Source organism: Eschrichtius robustus, chromosome 10 (genome assembly GCF_028021215.1).
Source record: "Eschrichtius robustus isolate mEscRob2 chromosome 10, mEscRob2.pri, whole genome shotgun sequence".
In the NCBI taxonomy this organism is placed as follows: Eukaryota; Metazoa; Chordata; class Mammalia; order Artiodactyla; family Eschrichtiidae; genus Eschrichtius; species Eschrichtius robustus.
Genome location: NC_090833.1, coordinates 88,894,226 through 88,912,019, shown reverse-complemented (window position 1 = coordinate 88,912,019; position 17,794 = coordinate 88,894,226). Strand labels below are relative to the sequence as shown.

The following is a 17,794-nucleotide window of genomic DNA, read 5'->3' as shown; positions in this document are numbered from 1 at the left end:
CTTCTGGGCATTTATTTCAAGGAAGCAAAAACACTAACTCAAAAAGATATGTGCACCCCCATGTTCATTGCTGCATTATTTACAGTAGTCAAGATATGGAAGCAACCTAAATGACCACTGATAGATGAATGGATAAAGAAAATGTGGTACATGTATACAATAGGATATTCAGCCATGAGAAAGGAGGACATCCTGCCATTTGATTTATGACAACATGGATGGACCTTTAGCACATTATGCATTATGCTAAGTAAGATAAGTCAAACAGAGAAAGACAAATACTGTATGATGTTACCTATATGTGGAATTTTTAAATGTCAAACTTATAAAAACAGAGAATAATATCATAGTTTCCAGGAGATGGCGGGATAGGGGGCAGGACAGATGTTGTTTAAGGGTACAAACTTGCAACAAATAGTAAATAAGCCCTAGAGATATAATGCACAGCACAAGTAGGAAACAATAGTTAAAATAGGAAACAATGTTGTATTATAATCAATAAATTTGCTAAGAGACTATAACTTAATTACTCCAACTACAAAAAAGAAAGGATAATTATATAGTGTGATAGAGGCGCTAATTATCATTACAATGGCAAACATATTACCATATATAAATGTATCAAATTAACAAGTTGAATACCTTAAATTTATACAATGTGTTATATGTCAAATATATTTCAATAAAAAAGTAAAAAGAATAAAAAAGGGACTATGGCAAAAAGTTCTCAAATCTTGGGAGGGAAATGGACATCCAGATTCATGAAACTCAAGGGCCCCAAATAAGATTAACATAAAGTACATTGAGACTCATCATCAAATTGTCAAAAGTCATGGACAAGGAGAATTTTGAAAGCAACAAGAGAAAAGTGACTCAGCACATAGAAGGGAACTCCCATAAGACTGTTAGTAGATTTCTCAGCACAAACCTTGCAGGTTGGGACAGAGTGGGGTGTTACATTGAAAACACTAAAAGAAAAAACCTGCTAACCTAGAATACTATACTTGGCAAAAGTATCCTTTACAAATGAAGAAAAATAAAGTCTTTTCCAGACAAAGAAAAACCAATGGAGTTTGTAACCATTAGACCTGCCTTATAAGAAATGCTTAATTATGGGAGTTCTTCAAAATGAAATGAAAATATATTAAAGAGCAACACAAAATACTCTCACTGATGAAGGCAAATAAATACAGAATAATGTAGCACTGTAATAGTTAAATTACTTTTAATGATAATATAAAAATTAGTAGATAAAAATTAGATAAAGATTATATAATAGGTCTGTAATATAAAAAGAAGCAAACTCTGACTACAAGAACATAAAGCGTGGAGTTTTTGTGTGCAGCTGACGTTATCAACTTAAAATAGACGGTTATAACTACAAAATATTTTTGCAAAAGTCAAGCTAACTAAAAACAAAGAAAAAATAAATACAGTAGATACACAAAAGATACTGAGAAAAAGAATCAAAGCAAATCAACAAAAATTATTAAATAAAGGAAGACAGCAAGACAGGAAGAGAGGGACAAAACAATTACAAGAGACACAGAAAACAACGAACAATATGGCAACAGTATGTCCTCACTTATCAATAATGACTTTAAATGTAAACATATTTAATGCTCAAATCAAAGGCATAGATTACCTGAATGGATAAAAAACAAGATTCAGAGATATGCTATCTACAAGAGACTCATTTTAAATTTAAAGACAAATATAGGCCAAAAGTGAAGGGATGGAAAAAGCTATTCCACAGAAATGGTAACCAAAAGAAAGGAGAGAACCAGTCCTTCCCATCAGGAAACTTGCACAAGCCTCTTAGATAGCCTCATCCACCAGAGGGCAGACAGCAGAAGCAAGAAGAACTACAATCCTGCAGCCTGTGGAACAAAAACCACATTCACAGATAGGCAAGATGAAAAGGCAGAGGGCTAGGTACCAGATGAAGGAACAAGATAAAACCCCAGAAAAACAACTAAATGAAGTGGAGATAGGCAACCTTCCAGAAAAAAAATTCAGAATAATGATAGTGAAGATGATCCAGGACCTTGGAAAAAGAATGGAGGCAAAGATCAAGAAGATGCAAGAAATGTTTAACAAAGACCTAGAGAATTAAAGAACAAACAAACAGAGATGAACAATACAATAACTGAAATGAAAACTACACTAGAAGGAATCAATAGCAGAATAACTGAGGCAGAAGAACGGATAAGTGACCTGGAAGACAGAATGGCGGAATTCACTGCTGAGGAACAGAATAAAGAAAAAAAATGCAATGAAGACAGACTAAGAGACCTCTGGGACAACATTAAACACAACATTTGCGTTATAGGGGTCCCAGAAGAAGAGAGAGAGAAAGGACCCAAGAAAATATTTGAAGAGATAGTCAAAAACTTCCCTAACATGGAAAAGGAAATAGCCACCCAAGTCCAGGAAGCGCAGAGAGTCCCATACAGGATAAACCCAAGGAGAAACACGCTGAGACACATAGTAATCAAACTGGCAAAAATTAAAGACAAAGAAAAATTATTGAAAGCAGCAAGGGAGAAAAAAAAAAGGACATTATATATTGATAAAAGGGTCAATCCACCAAAAAGAATGTATAAGCATATATGTACCAAACATCAGTCTCAAAATATATGAAGTAAACATTGACAGAATCGAAGAGAAAAGCATACAATTCTACAGTAGTAAACACTTCAATATTCCACTTTCAATAATGGAATAAACAACCAGATGAAAATTAAGTAAAGGACTTGAACAACATCATAAACCAACTGAACCTAACAGATATATAGAAGACTCCACCCAAGGTCAGTAGACTACACATTTTTTTCTTATGTGCACATGAATCATTCTCTAGAATAGACCAGAAAACAAGTTTTAACACATTTTAAAAGACTGAAATCATATGTAGTATCTGTTCCAATCAAAATTAACAAAACCAAGAAATCATTAACAGACAGAAAACGAAATGTCATAAATATATAGAAAATAAGATGCTCTTAAAAACCAATGAGTCAAAGAAGAAATCATAAGGGAAATTAGAAAATACCTTGAGAGAATAAAAATGTTAACACAGTATACCAAAACTCATGGGATGTGGTGAAAGTAACACTTAAGGTGGGAATTTGTAGCTGTAAACACATATACTGAACAAGAAAAATGATCTCAAATCTATAACCTAACTTTACACCTTAAGGAACTGAGAGACAGAAGAGCAAACTAAACCTAAAGCCAGCAGAAGGAAGAAGATAATATAGATTAGAAAAGAGATAAATAATAGAAAAACAGTAGAGAAAATCAGTGAAACCAAAAGTTGGTTCTTTGACAAAGTAATGAAATGCACAAACCTTAGCTAGATTGAATAAGAAAAAAAGAAGACTCAAATTACTAAAATCAGAAATGAAAGTGAGGCAGTATTACCAATTCCACATAAATAAAATAATTATGGAAATACTATGAGTAATTATATGCCAGCAGATTGGACAACCTAGTTGAAATGGTCAAATTCCTAGAAACCCATTGTTTTCCAAAACAAAATTATAAAGAAATAGAAAATGAAATAGATCTATAAGTAGTTTCTAGTATAATTCTCCCATAAAAGGAGGCAACTATGGAGAAGTGGCTGGTTCTAGGGGCATGGAACATAGAAGATGAGTATGTAGGAACTTAAGGAAATACTCAAAAAACAGAATGATGGGGGTATGTCAAAGAACATAGGAGCCAAACTGAAAGAGCTCCCAATAGCCAAAGCTGCAACAATTTGAGCAATAAAGTAGTATAGTGTTGGTTTATAACACAAAGTATAAATTACTTATGAGTCCATACTGATATGTGATTAAGTAAATAAATAAATGGGAGAGAACAGAAACATCTCTGTCACAGAATTACTAATAATTTATGTAATTGCTCCACCTTCAAGGAGGTGGAGCAGAATTCCCGCCCCTTTAGTGGGCTGTGCCTAGTGACTTCCTTCTAAAGAGTACAATATGGGGACTTACCTGGCGATCCAGTGGTTAAGACTCTGCACTTCCACTGCAGGGGGCATGAGTTCAATCCCTGGTCGGGGAACTGAGATCCTGCATGCCGCATGGCCAAAAATCAAAAAATTAAAAAAAATAAAGAGTACAGTATGCATGGGGGTAGGTGTGGGGGTGGGGAGTAACTTTACATTGGAGAATCCTGGCACACACTACCTCAACCAGGTTCTCATCAATGATAAGTCATATTGATAGCATGTGCCCTTGATAAAGTGGGATAAGAATGACAGTCATTTTACCTCTGTGGTCTTTCTCCCAAAAATACAACCCCATTTTTAACTGTGAGAAAAACATCAGACAAACCCAAACTGAAGGACCTTTTTACAGTGTCTTCTAAACTGTCAAGATTACCAAAAAAGATTATCACTTACAGTCTAGAGGAGGCTAAAGAGGCATGATAACTAAATGTATTGTGTTATCCTGGATGGAATTGTGGAAAAGGAAAAGAAAATGATTAGGTTAAAAAAAACCAAGGAAATCTGAATAAAGTATAGATTCTATTTAATAATGTATCAATATTATATTAATAGGTATGACAAATCTGCTAGTAATGTAAGATGTTAACAGTAGGGTAAATTGGGTGCAGGTTATACAGGAATTCTCGTTTCTCTCTTTGCAACTTTTCTGTGAATTTAAAGCTTATCTAAAATAGAACATTTATTTAAAAAAAGAAAAACACCTCAGTGCATGTGCACAGCAGAATGGAGAGGAAAGAGGGGGAAAACATCACTGAACTTTATAACGGAATAATAGAAATGGCTCGATCATTACAGAGGAAAAACAAAATACAATACAGATGAACAGAACATCAGGGAACTATGGGTCTACAACAAAATCTCTTAACATTTGTGTCTTTGGAGTCACAGAAGGAAAGGCTAAAAAAATTTTCAAAAAAATTATGGCTGAAATTTTTCCAGATTTGGAAAAAGCAGTTCATATACAAGTCTTAAAACATTCAATTCATGAACAGTATACAACCACTCAATTCCGTTATTGCTAGTTATATGCAGCTTTTACCTGAGACTGTTCTCCTTAAGGGAAGGGGCAGTGTTTGGGCAATCTGATTGTTGCTGCTAAAGCTGTGGTTTTAAAAAGCCAATCTAAAATTAGAATAAACTCACTTTGTGTAGAATATAACGTGTAAGTTTTAGTCAGTACTACAAGAAGGTGTGGTCTAAAATCAGTTCCATCCCCTTCTCCTACTTAATTCTATTTTGTTAATATATCAGAAATGTAATGTGTAGTTTGGGACAAGAGTAAATGAATCACTGATTTTCAAATTAAGTGACAAGAAACATTAACTTTGAGTTGCAGTGTAGAAACAAAGCTGGCACATCTAGTGTAAAAACATGAAAACAGTAAATTCAAAAATGGAAAGACACAAAGTTTAACCAAAAACAAAGCTAGATTTATTTTTCTTTAGATGTTGAGACGTAAAATCAATCAGTTGGTTCTTTTGAAGTATGTGGGCTTATGAAGATCTGCTGTTCTTTATTTTCTCTAAAAAGACAAAGTGTTAGCCACATAACAGGAACATGTTTTATAACAGATTTATTTGCTCAATGCCATATGGAAGAAGAAATCATGAGATTAGATAATTTTAACTTTAGTAAAAAGATTGTGCAGTTGACAGTGTAAACACAGGTAACAAATCAGTCACTTTGGGGGTGGGTAGTACATAGGAGACTTTTGGCCTGAAGTTCATGTGGAAGACTTAGAAGGGCCCCAAAGAGAGAGCGATGGCTTTGTTTGCAACTTTCCTGTCAGACCCTGCTGCAGGGTCAGGCTTATTGCTGACATTTTACCCTCATAAGTTCTTGAATAAATTGAGACATTTATTGGTGATAAGTATGAGGTGAATTGGAAAAACCTTTAAAAATAATTCTTAGAACAAAAGTGACATTCATGACCATTTGGTAAGGATACTTATTACCTTAATGACTTAAATCCTAAAATTAGGCTACATTTTTAGGAGGTAGAAAACAAGTACCAAAAATATACCATTTGATACCCTGCCTTACTTTTGGCCAACCTCGGATCTCTACAGTTCTTACTCCACATTCTCCCATTAGAGCTATTAGCCCTACTACCTACCATTCACTACCTAAAGTTACAAACCTGGAGCTGCCAAGAAAAATGTTTTTAAGAAGTTTGCTTTTAAGCCACTGAGTGTATTCAGCACTCAGGTATCAATCCAGAACATTTTACACCTCTCTAGTAGATCAATTCACTTCACAGGAAAACAAGCCTACATTTTAAAAACCCACATTTCTTAACATAAAAAGACTATTGAACATCTCTACGTGAGATTCTAATATGTCAGAGTTGTTATGTAAACCTAAATTAGTAAAATGTTCATTGAACTGATTGAAAAAGCCTTATATTAAAACTGCATTACCACTGTTTACCAAAAATAGGTACATGTTGTACTACAAAATTAACTAAATATCAAAGAAACCCTCCACTTCCTCCCAGAGAGGTTACATTGTGCTGATATCCCATAGACAGTACAATAAAAGGATTTCATTTTTGCGATATGCTAGGCTCACAGTGAGTATGTTAGTACAGAGATCATAGCTTTAATGTTACTGTAAGAATGTCATTAGTGAAACTTATATAAGGAATGTAGAAAACTAGCATTAAAGCTCTTAAAGGCAACAATTCAAACTGGCAGCTGCTAGAAAAGGTGCTGCTAGGAATAAAAAAATATTAAAGAAATTTAGTTTCAGCACATACTAGTTTTTAGTGCTTCTACAATGAAATGAATTAATTCACATAAATTTCTGTTGGTGGAACTAATGGACCACAAGTCAATGGACTTTTGCCCCCTTTGACTACTAGCCCAGTCTTGAAAATGGAAGCAGTCACTTGCAGTCTTCCACACGGTATTGTTAGGAGTAGACTAAGCAGTCAGCAGGAAGTTCTGGTTGAAGTAGTGTTTGTTTCCATCAAACTTCACAGTTCCACTGGTCACAACAAGAACTGTGGTCTGGGCCTGAGTAGCTTGCTCATGAACTGGCTGGCAATCTAACATATTGACCTGGAACTCACTAGAAGGCAATATCTCAAAAAAATTAGGGCTTCCAGTCCTGTAACAACATTTCCATTACATATTAAAGTGGCCTTGTCCAGATGCAGCCTGGTTAGTGCCCATCTTCTTTTGTCCATTGTCTCATGGTAAATATTGACAAATTCCTCAGCAGCTCTGCATGCCTGATCTACATAAGTTTTAAAATCCCTAACATTCCCAGCTCTCGCTAGTTCCCATTTCCTGCAGTACATTATTGTTTTAAAACACAATTTATGGGCTTCCCTGGTGGCGCAGTGGTTGAGAATCTGCCTGCTAATGCAGGGGACACGGGTTCGAGCCCTGGTCTGGGAAGATCCCACATGCCGCGGAGCAACTAGGCCCGTGAGCCACAACTACTGAGCCTGTGCGTCTGGAGCCTGTGCTCCGCAACAGGAGAGGCCGCGATAGGGAAAGGCCTGCGCACCGCGACGAAGAGTGGCCCCCGCTTGCCGCAACTAGAGAAAGCCCTCGCACAGAAACGAAGACCCAACACAGTCAAAAATAAATAAATTTTTTTTAAAAAGTAAAAAGTCCTCATGACACGGAAGGTTTCAACAATTAAAAACAAAAAAAACAAACAAAAAACACAATTTATTATTTTTTAAGAGAGTTCTGAAATGAGATAAGTTTATTTTATTTTTATCCTCTTGTTTCCAGATTATGGTGCTCTTTTTTCTATGTATTAATCCAAATTTCCACCCGATAGCATTTTTCTTCTGTCTGAAGGATTTCTTTTAGAGAATTAACTTTCCTGTAACACATGTCAGTTGGTGATAAATTCTTTCAATTTTTGTTTGTTTGAAAATGACATATTTGCCAAGCATAAAATTCTAGGTTGACTTTTTTGCTTTCAGTACTTTAAAATTGTCACTTCATAGTCTTCTGGCTTCTATAATTTCTGACAAGAAGTAGACATTCTTTTTTTTCTCTGTACATATTATGTCTTTCACTATCTATTGAACATTTTCTCTTTATCACTGGTTTTAGCAATTTAATTTTAATGTATCTTAGTGTTGTTTTCTTCATGTTTCTTCTCCTTGGCATTCACTTAGCATCTTGGATCTGTGGTTTATACACTTCTTCAAAAATTGAACCTTTGCCCCTTATTTTTTCCATCCTCCTTTTTTCCTTCTGAAATGCTAATTACATGTGTTACATAACTTTATCCCACAGGTCACAGAGATAACTCTTTATTATTTTCCAGTCTTTATTCACTGTGGGTTTCTTCTTTCATAGTGTTTATTTCTATACCTTAAAGTTATCTATCTACCTTATGTCATTTAGCCTTCCTTATGTGGTATATATACTATTATTAATCCTATCCAGTGTTTTTTTGTTTGTTGTTTGGTTGGTTTTCTCATTTCAGATATTTTTCATATTTAGAATTTCAGTTAGGAACTTCTTTTTTTTTATGAATTCCCTTTCTTTTCTCATCATGGAGTATATTTACTGTTTTAATGGCCTTGATTATTTTATATGTGTCATTTCTTACTCTGTGGCTTACTGATTGATTTTTCTCCTTGAGTACAGTCATATATCCCTTTTATTCATACCTAGTAATTTCTTATTGAGGGCTAAATGTTGTGGATTTTATATTGTTAGGTGCTAGTTTTGTTGTATTATTTTAAATCTTTTGGGGCCTTTTCTGGGATGTAGTTAAATTACTTGGAATTAATTTGATCCCTTCAAGGTTTGATTTAAGCTTTGTTATATTGGATTCAGAGCTCACTTTACTCTTGGACTAATTTGGCTCCTCTACCAAGTCAATAAATACCCCTCTGGTTATTCTACCCAATTGGCCATGGATTAGGAAGTTTTTCTACCCTGACTAACAGAAACAGAAGTTCCTACCTCTCTGTGTGCTTTGGTGATACTTCAGGCTACTCTTTTTTCCCTGGTCTTCCCCCCAACCTCAAGTGTTTTCCTTACACTTTCAAAAATTAGTACTCAGGAGATCCTTCTGCATATCAGATAGAGAAAGATGCTGTATCTTTCTTCTCTTGTATTTTATTTTACAAATCCTAGTTTTCATGACTCCCTTAAAATCCAGTTCTGTTGCCTTAACTTACTGAATCAGCTAGGCTCTGTTTTGGTGGTCTCTTTTTGCATTATGGGTTGAAAACTCTCCAAGCAGTAAGCTGTGATAATCACAGGGCTCACCTCATTTGTTTCTCTATCCTCAAATATCCCTGTCTGTACTGCCTGTTTTCTAAAGTCTAAAACCCATTTCACATAGTTTGTATGTTTTTTTAGATGTCTCATAAGAAGGGTAAATCAGTTCCTTTTACTCCATTATGGCCAGATATGAAATTGGTCCTTATGAAATCTCATTTGAAGCACAGACATTGACTATTTTAGAACTTAATGTTATTTAGGCTTGTGACTTAAGGGTTTAAGAAGAGTGATCCGTTATGAGTGTAAGAAAATGTTTTTTGCTGTCATTTCTGCCCCCCCAAAAAAATTCTAGCAAGCACCCTCAATGTACCACTTCTGAAGCTATACCTTTCTTCACATTCAGAAACAGTGAGACCTATGCAGCTAACTCAAGTGCTAAAGTATTTCCCTTTTACAGGGTACTGCTTTACAAAACCAGAACTGATCTTCATGTTGGAACAAGGAGAAGATCCGTGGTTATTAGAGAAAGAATTTGTAAACAGAAGTTCCCCAGGTGAGTTATTGAATACTGGCAGAAGGCATCCAAGAAAATTAGATCCAAAGTGATCAGCTAGAAGTGAGCAGTTTGAAATGTTTTCAGCACTCTCCTATTAGAGGCCTTCACATTTGAAACATTAGAAATAATAGATCTAATAAAAAGTAGAAGGGGGACAACTAAAGAAAGGAATGGAATGTAAGCATGTTGATATTCTCATCTTTAAAAAATGGGAGCTAAGTGTACCCTTTGAAGCTGAAAAGTTAAGTAATGGTTGTATATTTAACAGTAAAAAGATAAAAACAAAGAAAAGTTAAGAAAACAACTAAAATTGGGAGTAAACAGATCAGAAGAGAGAAATAAACAATAAATTTTATCATTATATAATAATAAATTACTATATACAATTGAAATAGATGATTACATAGTATAGTTAGAAAGCATAAAAACTAGAGCAAACTGCAACTTTCCTTATTGTTTACATTTGACAGAGCAAAGAAAACAGATCTGTTACTAGAAAAGTTTCTTATAAAGCTGTATCAAGGGTCCCCAGGATCATCATCAGGTTCATTAACTCACCTTGGAGGACTCAGCATACAGGCATACTCATAACTAAGATTTATACAGTGAAATCATACAAATTAAAATCAACAAAGAGAAAAGGTGCATGGGGCAAAGTCGAGAGAAAACCAGGTGTGACAACACATGTGAAATATGTACCTGGAAAGTTCATTTGAGATGAGGTGCCCAGAGTTTTCACTGGGGGCTGCTCACGTAAGCACCCTCTGTCTAGCATGTATCAAAATTGTAGGCTTTCAGATGGAAACTAGGTGTTCAGCATAAATATATTGTTTGTACAAACAGTTTAGGCTCATTGAGTCCCTCTTAGCAGTTCTGGGAATCTTGGGAACCATCTCAAAATCTAAGTTCCCAGACGCCAGCTAAGGGCTAATCTTGTAAACAGGCCTTTCTAAGGGTAGCAGTCTCAGGCCTGCTGTGTTAAACATTTTCTGCACAAAAGCTATGCAAACACACATAGAGTAAAACAAACATATCTGACATATCAACTACCAATGTAAATGAATCTTAATATACCTATTAAGAGAAAATGCTATCATATTATATCAGAGATATACCTAGAAAATAATTTAGAAAGTTTGAAATTACAGTCATGAATTGTTAAGACTATAAACATAAAAACAACTCAGTGTTTATTTATCTCAAAGTTCAATTCAGGTCAAAAACAGGTGAGAAAAAGGACATTTTGATAATGCTAAAGAAGATAATTTTTAAAGGATACATAAAAGTTTAAAATATTAGTACACCAAATAAATTATCATCAGGATTCATAAAACAAAAAACTGCAAGAGTTATAAGGAGAAATAGGAACACATTAGATATAGTCAACCTTAATATGCCTCTCTGATTTCATTCCGTAGCCTGTGGACTCTAGAATAGTGCTTGGCAAACTATGGCCCACAGGTCAAATCCTGCCTACTGCTTGTTTTGGTAAAGAAACATTTATTGGAACACAGCAATATCCATTTGTTTACATATTCAAGCTACAAGGCAGAGTTGAATTGTTGCAATAGAGAGTGAATAACCAGGAAAGCCTAAGACATTTACTCTCTGGCCTCTTACAGAAGAAGTTTACCAACCTCTGGTCTAGACATTATAAATAGCATATTTTATAAAATGAATCTATTATGTTCTGAAAACAAAGCTATGCAAACACACTACATAACTATTCTGAAAACAAAGAATAAACCTCCTTTTAAATGATCTTGGAACATTGACAAAATGTAGAAGTATTTTAGGCAAATTCTACAAAGTAAAGATATTATTGTTAAATAACACTATAAATTGCAAACAATATGAGAAAATTTTAAATCCTTCTATCTTAAAATTAATAATGATATATATCTTTAAAAACCTATTTTATAAAAGAGTAAGTTAAAACTGTACAATATCCAGAAATTATTTTTTAATGAAAAACATGTTTATTAGACTCTTTGCACTATAGATGAAACGGTGCTTAGAGGAAACTATTTTACCCTCATATACTTATTTTTAAAAGCAATAAAGTTTTAAAAGAAAACTAAGCAAAGCAAGAAATGTAATAAAAAACATTATAGTTATAAAACATTATAATTACAAAGCCAAAAGGTGGTTCTTGGAATAAAAGCAAATAAAATAGCTAATCTCAGCCAGAAAAAGAGAAGAAAGCACTATTACTCATTTTAAGTTTGGGCTTAGATTCCTACTTATATAATATAATTTTGGAATACTTTAGCCTATACTTTTTCTCTTACTTTTGTAAACTCTTAGCCCATTTGATGGATGTGTCAAAAGAAAATGAGATTCTGTGCCAGATAGCATATAGTTACTGAATGAGCGCCTTTCCTCACCTGGATTATAATCTCCCAAAAAGAATGGTCTCTGTTTCACTCTTCCTTTCTGGGTATTTGTCACATGATAAATATTTTTTAATAACATTGTAGGCTGATTCCAAAGTCAGGTGGAGAGAGGCATTTCATACTGATTCACTCAGAAAACACAATCCACAAATGTAAATGCCCAAGTCAAATTTCTGGGACTTTTGAATCATCCAATGTAGGTATTGCTGGATCTGAACCCTTATATTAGTAAAAGAACTCTCTAGGTAATTCCTATGCATGGAGCTTTTTATGGACCACTAAATTTATATTACAGAGGGATGCAAAGAATATCACAGTGAGGGTTTTATTTTGGAAAGGTGAGCAAAGCTGCATAAACATATTTTATATTATATAAGGTGCTATTGATTAAATGGTGAGCCATTATTTTAGGTACAACCAAGAGAGAAGATGCTGCTCATTTAACTATGGATTTGCCATCAATTTTATGATGCCTCCTGATTTCGGTGATGGTTATTTACTTGAAAAATTGTGAGTCACAGACATTTTTGCATGGAGCGTGGGTAGCAGGAGGACAATAGCAGTCAAATATGCACAGGAAATTTATGGTAAATAAATATAAAGGATACTTGTACGGTTTCTAGGGCCAGTTTGAAACATGATCCTTAAGATTCTTACAGTGAATAAAAACTAGATATATGGAAAAATAAATGGAAAATAGAATTAAGGATTGGACAGGGCACGACTGGTTTGGGGGAAATGAGTAAACAAATTGAAAAGAGGAAAGTTAAGATTTGATGATTAAGAGGAACTCACTATTGAACAACCCTGATATAATACCAAGGCACCAGAACCAGGAAAGAGAGGTGACTCCAATATAGGTGGAAAAATTACTTTAACTCTCATCAGTTTTTTCACTTCCACCAATACATTTATGTTTCTGTTTCTGATTATTTCTTTCAACATGAGAAAGTTGGTGCCATGATAATTTTTTTTTTTTGCCACACTACGTGGCTTGTGGGATCTTAGTTCCCTGACCAGGGATTGAACCTGGGCCCATGGCAGTGAAATTGCTGAGTCCTAACCACTGGACTGCCAGGGAATTCCCCATAAGTTTATTTTAGTGTTGATGTGTAGAATGGAAAAATGAAGCTCCAGTTGGAATCATATAGACTAATGGTTATCAATGTAATCTGTGTTTGTGAATGTAGTCTCTGGTGTTCTTCCCTAATGCAAACTCTATCTCAATAAAGCCACTGAAAGCAATTCTCCATTGATACTTTTTGTTATCTACTTAGTGCAAAATCCTTGTTGAATTCATTTCAGTCTTTGTTTTATCTGTTCCCAGGATTCAACTCTCTCAAATATATTCTTCTTTTTTAATTGTTCCTTTCCTTTATATCCTCTTCTCTACCTGGTTTTGAAAATTATACTTTAAGATACCAAATATAGATGTAATTTCATTTCTAGATTCCTCTCTATCTTTCCACTAGAAAAAGTTTTTTTAACAACAAAATAAGAGAATATACACTTGAAATTACTTTATTTTTGGGAAACTGAGCCAGACACCAAGGAGTCAAATACATAATGGGGGATATGTATATAAATTTCACTCCATAATAAGTGTGTTAAATATCATTAAATATTTTTAATTTTCTCACTTTTAGAAGAATCCCAACCTGATGAACTCTTACAGGAGAGCCTAGAAAACCAAGGCAAACATTTGAGGCAAGTTTTATTTGTCAACAAATCATTGACTACAGAGCAAGAAATTTCAAGAAAACTATGTACTCTGGACATAAACATTTTCCCTGCAGAAACAATGCCTTGTAAATTTGACACTACAGGGTCTACTTACTTGCTTCTTAGCTCATTGACCCCACACTGTCAATATTCAAGAAAGAAGGCTTATGAGCTTAATGTATGTGAGAACTGGCTCCTCAGTATTAAGGATCGCAGAACTAATACTGGAGAGAAATCTTTTGTTTATAGTAAAAGTGTGAAAGCCTTTGGACATAAAGACAAAGTTATTCAGCATCAGACAATTCAGACTTTACAGCAAACTTTTGAATATAATGAATGTGGAAAAGATTTTCTTGAAAAGACTGCCCTTGTTACATCTAAGAATACCCACCCAAAAGTGAAATCTTATAAATTCAGTAAATTTGGGGAAAACCAATATGATAAGTCAACCTTGATAATCTCTCAGAGCAATCATCCAGAGGAGAAGAGTCACTACGAGTTTAATAAATATGAATATACTATTGATAAAAACAGAAATAATTTCAGTAGGATCACTCAAAGAACTGACACAGAAGGGAAATCTTTTAGCCAAAAATTATACATTAGAGAACAGCAAAAAATTCATATAGGGGTGAAACCCTTTGAATATGGAAAGAATTTCAGCCATAATTCAACCCTCCCAATGCATCAGAGAATTCCCACAATAGACCAGTCCTCTGACTATGGCACATGTACAGAATCATTGGCTTACCAGTCAACTTTCAATGTACATAAGAGAACGCAAATAACAGTGAAACCCTATGAGTGTAATGAATGTGGAAAATCCTGCACTATGACTTCATGCCTGATTCAGCCTCAGAAAAGTCACACAGAGGAGAAACCCTATGAATGTCATGAATGTGGGAAAGCTTTCAGTGAGAAGTCACGCCTAAGAAAACATCAGAGAACTCACACAGGAGAGAAACCCTATAAATGTGATGGATGTGAGAAAGCTTTCAGTGCAAAGTCAGGCCTAAGAATACATCAGAGAATTCACACAGGAGAGAAACCTTTTGAATGTAATGAATGTGGGAAATCTTTCAACTATAAATCAATCCTCATAGTACATCAGAGAACTCACACGGGTGAGAAACCCTTTGAATGTAATGAATGTGGAAAATCTTTCAGCCATATGTCAGGCCTAAGGAATCATCGGAGAACTCACACAGGAGAAAGACCATATAAATGTGATGAATGTGGGAAAGCTTTCAAACTGAAGTCAGGTCTAAGAAAACATCATAGAACTCATACAGGGGAGAAGCCCTATAAATGTAATCAATGTGGGAAAGCATTCGGTCAGAAATCACAACTCAGAGGACATCATAGAATTCACACAGGGGAGAAACCCTATACATGTAATCATTGTGGGGAAGCCTTTAGCCAGAAATCAAACCTCAGAGTACATCACAGAACTCACACGGGGGAGAAACCCTATAAATGTGATGAGTGTGGAAAAACTTTCAGGCAGAAATCAAATCTCAGAGGACATCAGAGAACTCACACAGGGGAGAAACCCTATGAATGTAGTGAATGTGCCAAAGCTTTCAGTGAGAAGTCAGTCCTAAGAAAACATCAGAGAACTCACACAGGAGAGAAACCCTATAATTGTAATCACTGTGGAGAAGCTTTCAGCCAGAAATCAAACCTCAGAGTGCATCAGAGAACTCACACAGGGGAGAAACCCTATAAATGTGATAAATGTGGGAAAACTTTCAGCCAGAAATCAAGCCTTAGAGAACATCAGAAAGCCCACACAGGGAACTAAACATATAAATGTAATGAATATGGAAAAGCTCTGAGCTGGATATCAAGTCTCACAATACAAAATAAAACATGTAGGAGAGAACCCCTATGAATATAATGAACACTTGGAAGTTTCTCTGCAAGATACCAGCTTTCATTAAACATCAGAGAACTTACACAAGAGAGAAATTCTTGGAATATATTTTACACGGGCAGTCTCATCTTGAGTGCAGTCCTCATTGTAGATCAGAGAATTCAATCCAGCAAAGAAACTCTGTAAACATAATGAATATAAGAAATACTCTGTGCATTCAATCCTTGGAAAACTCACACTGCAGAAGAACCCTGGGAATGTAATGAAAATGTCAAAACTTTGTCCCAGCAATCAAAATTCATTCATCATCAGAGAAATCAAACAGAAAATTGAGAATGTAATAAATGTGAGATAACCTTTAGCCAAAAGCCAGCTTTCTCAGTAAAGCAGAAAATACATAGAGACCTCACAGTATATCAGAACAGACAAGAAATCAGGGTAATGGATGTGGGGAATCCTTCTACTATAAGTCAAACCTCAATTTGACTAACACAAGGTAATAACTATATGACATATAATGACTATTAATTGTTCACCAATAACCATTTCCTTTTTTCTCATGCCACACCTCATCTAAATTTCTCAACTACTCTGTCATCCAAATGAGATCATATTTTTAACCTCTGGATAGTGAAATTTAGAGGTCAACGACAAGTCTTACTAAATACACCTCTCAAATTCTTAATGTTTTCTCCTGTCCCTTGTCAGAATGGAGTGGAGATCACCCCCAGCAAAACCAAAGGGGCTCGTGCACAGAAGATGAAAGAGTACAAAGTAGAAAGAAACAGGGCCAAAGAGTGACTGTTGAATGAAATTTTCTTCTGCATGTACACAGACATTTTGCTGTGATGAAATAAACTTGTTCTCTGCTGGGCTTCTACAGTTTGGATATACTTAATGATGATATTTACTCACCAACCCTCAGTTAACAAAGCCTATGAATGTGATTTCTGTGGACATGTGAACTCAGTGTAGTGTATCAGAAATATCACACAGGAAAAACCCCTGACAACATCCTGAATGACCATAGTTTTTACCCACAATTCTTCCTCCTCAGTCAGGTAAATATCAGGGGAAGATATCTAACATTACAATATATATAGGTAATCCTTTACCCAAAAAATGATATCTCATTAAATATCTGATAATCGAGCTGTGAATGTGTGAATGCTTTCAGTGAGTCATCAAAGTTTAGTATCTCTCAGTTTGTTATAAGGGAAAAATTTATCAATTTGAGAAAGGTAAATAATAGCCTTTATGTTATATAAAAACTATTTCATATGTAATATTAAGACAGTTAATGAAATATAACTATTGGTTCATAGACATTCACTAGAATAAGAAGATTTTTAAAAATAAATTGCATAAACTGCACAGTGTTGAATGTATGTGAATATTTTCTGAGCTCTCTATTGTGTGTCTATGTGAGTGTGCATGCCACTTAGATATTTGTTTTGTATGTATATTGGAAGTCAACTGCACTGTAATAGAATTATGTACCCCTTACTTAGTAACTATTCTGATATCAGCTATGATTTGCCACACGTATATTAATAACAAGTAAACCTTTTACAGGAAGTATCTGAAAATTCAGAATCCTATACCTCATTCCTTTTCTCCTGCTACCTCCTGACATGCGCATATAGGAAAGGCCATTGTTACTAAGCTGTCTTTTTTCAACAAAGCCAAACCATGTTTTCTGTGTACTTTTGTATCATCTCTGGGTCACTAATACAAATACTGTATTGAAGCATACACACATACAAATATATATAAAAGTATGTGTATATATTCTAGAAATATATATAAAAGTGTGTATATATTCTGTCTCTCTCTTCAATGTCACTGAGTCCTTCCTCAGTGGTATCAAGTATACTGATAAGCCCTTTGAAGGTATTCTTCATATAGTGTATGTGTTTTTTATTTCCAGCATTTAAATTTTACTATAGTTTATATCTCTCTGCTGAAATAACCTATCTGATCTTGCATGTTGTTTAGCTTCTTTACAATCATTTT

General features: G+C 34.7%; 1 protein-coding gene and 1 pseudogene across 1 annotated transcript in view; one reads left to right on the top strand and one right to left on the bottom strand.

The window, feature by feature from the left end:
* Window positions 1-16,930, top strand: part of ZNF782 (zinc finger protein 782) — a 58,812-nt gene extending 41,882 nt beyond the window's left edge. The window contains exons 5-6 of the mRNA XM_068552063.1: window positions 9,686-9,781; window positions 13,827-16,930. Coding sequence (XP_068408164.1) covers window positions 9,686-9,781; window positions 13,827-15,706 — 1,976 coding nt within the window. The 3' untranslated portion in view covers window positions 15,707-16,930. The remainder of the gene's footprint in view (window positions 1-9,685; window positions 9,782-13,826) is intronic.
* On the bottom strand, window positions 6,769-7,325 carry LOC137770452 (NTF2-related export protein 2-like; annotated as a pseudogene).
* Window positions 16,931-17,794: the final 864 nt, after the last annotated feature.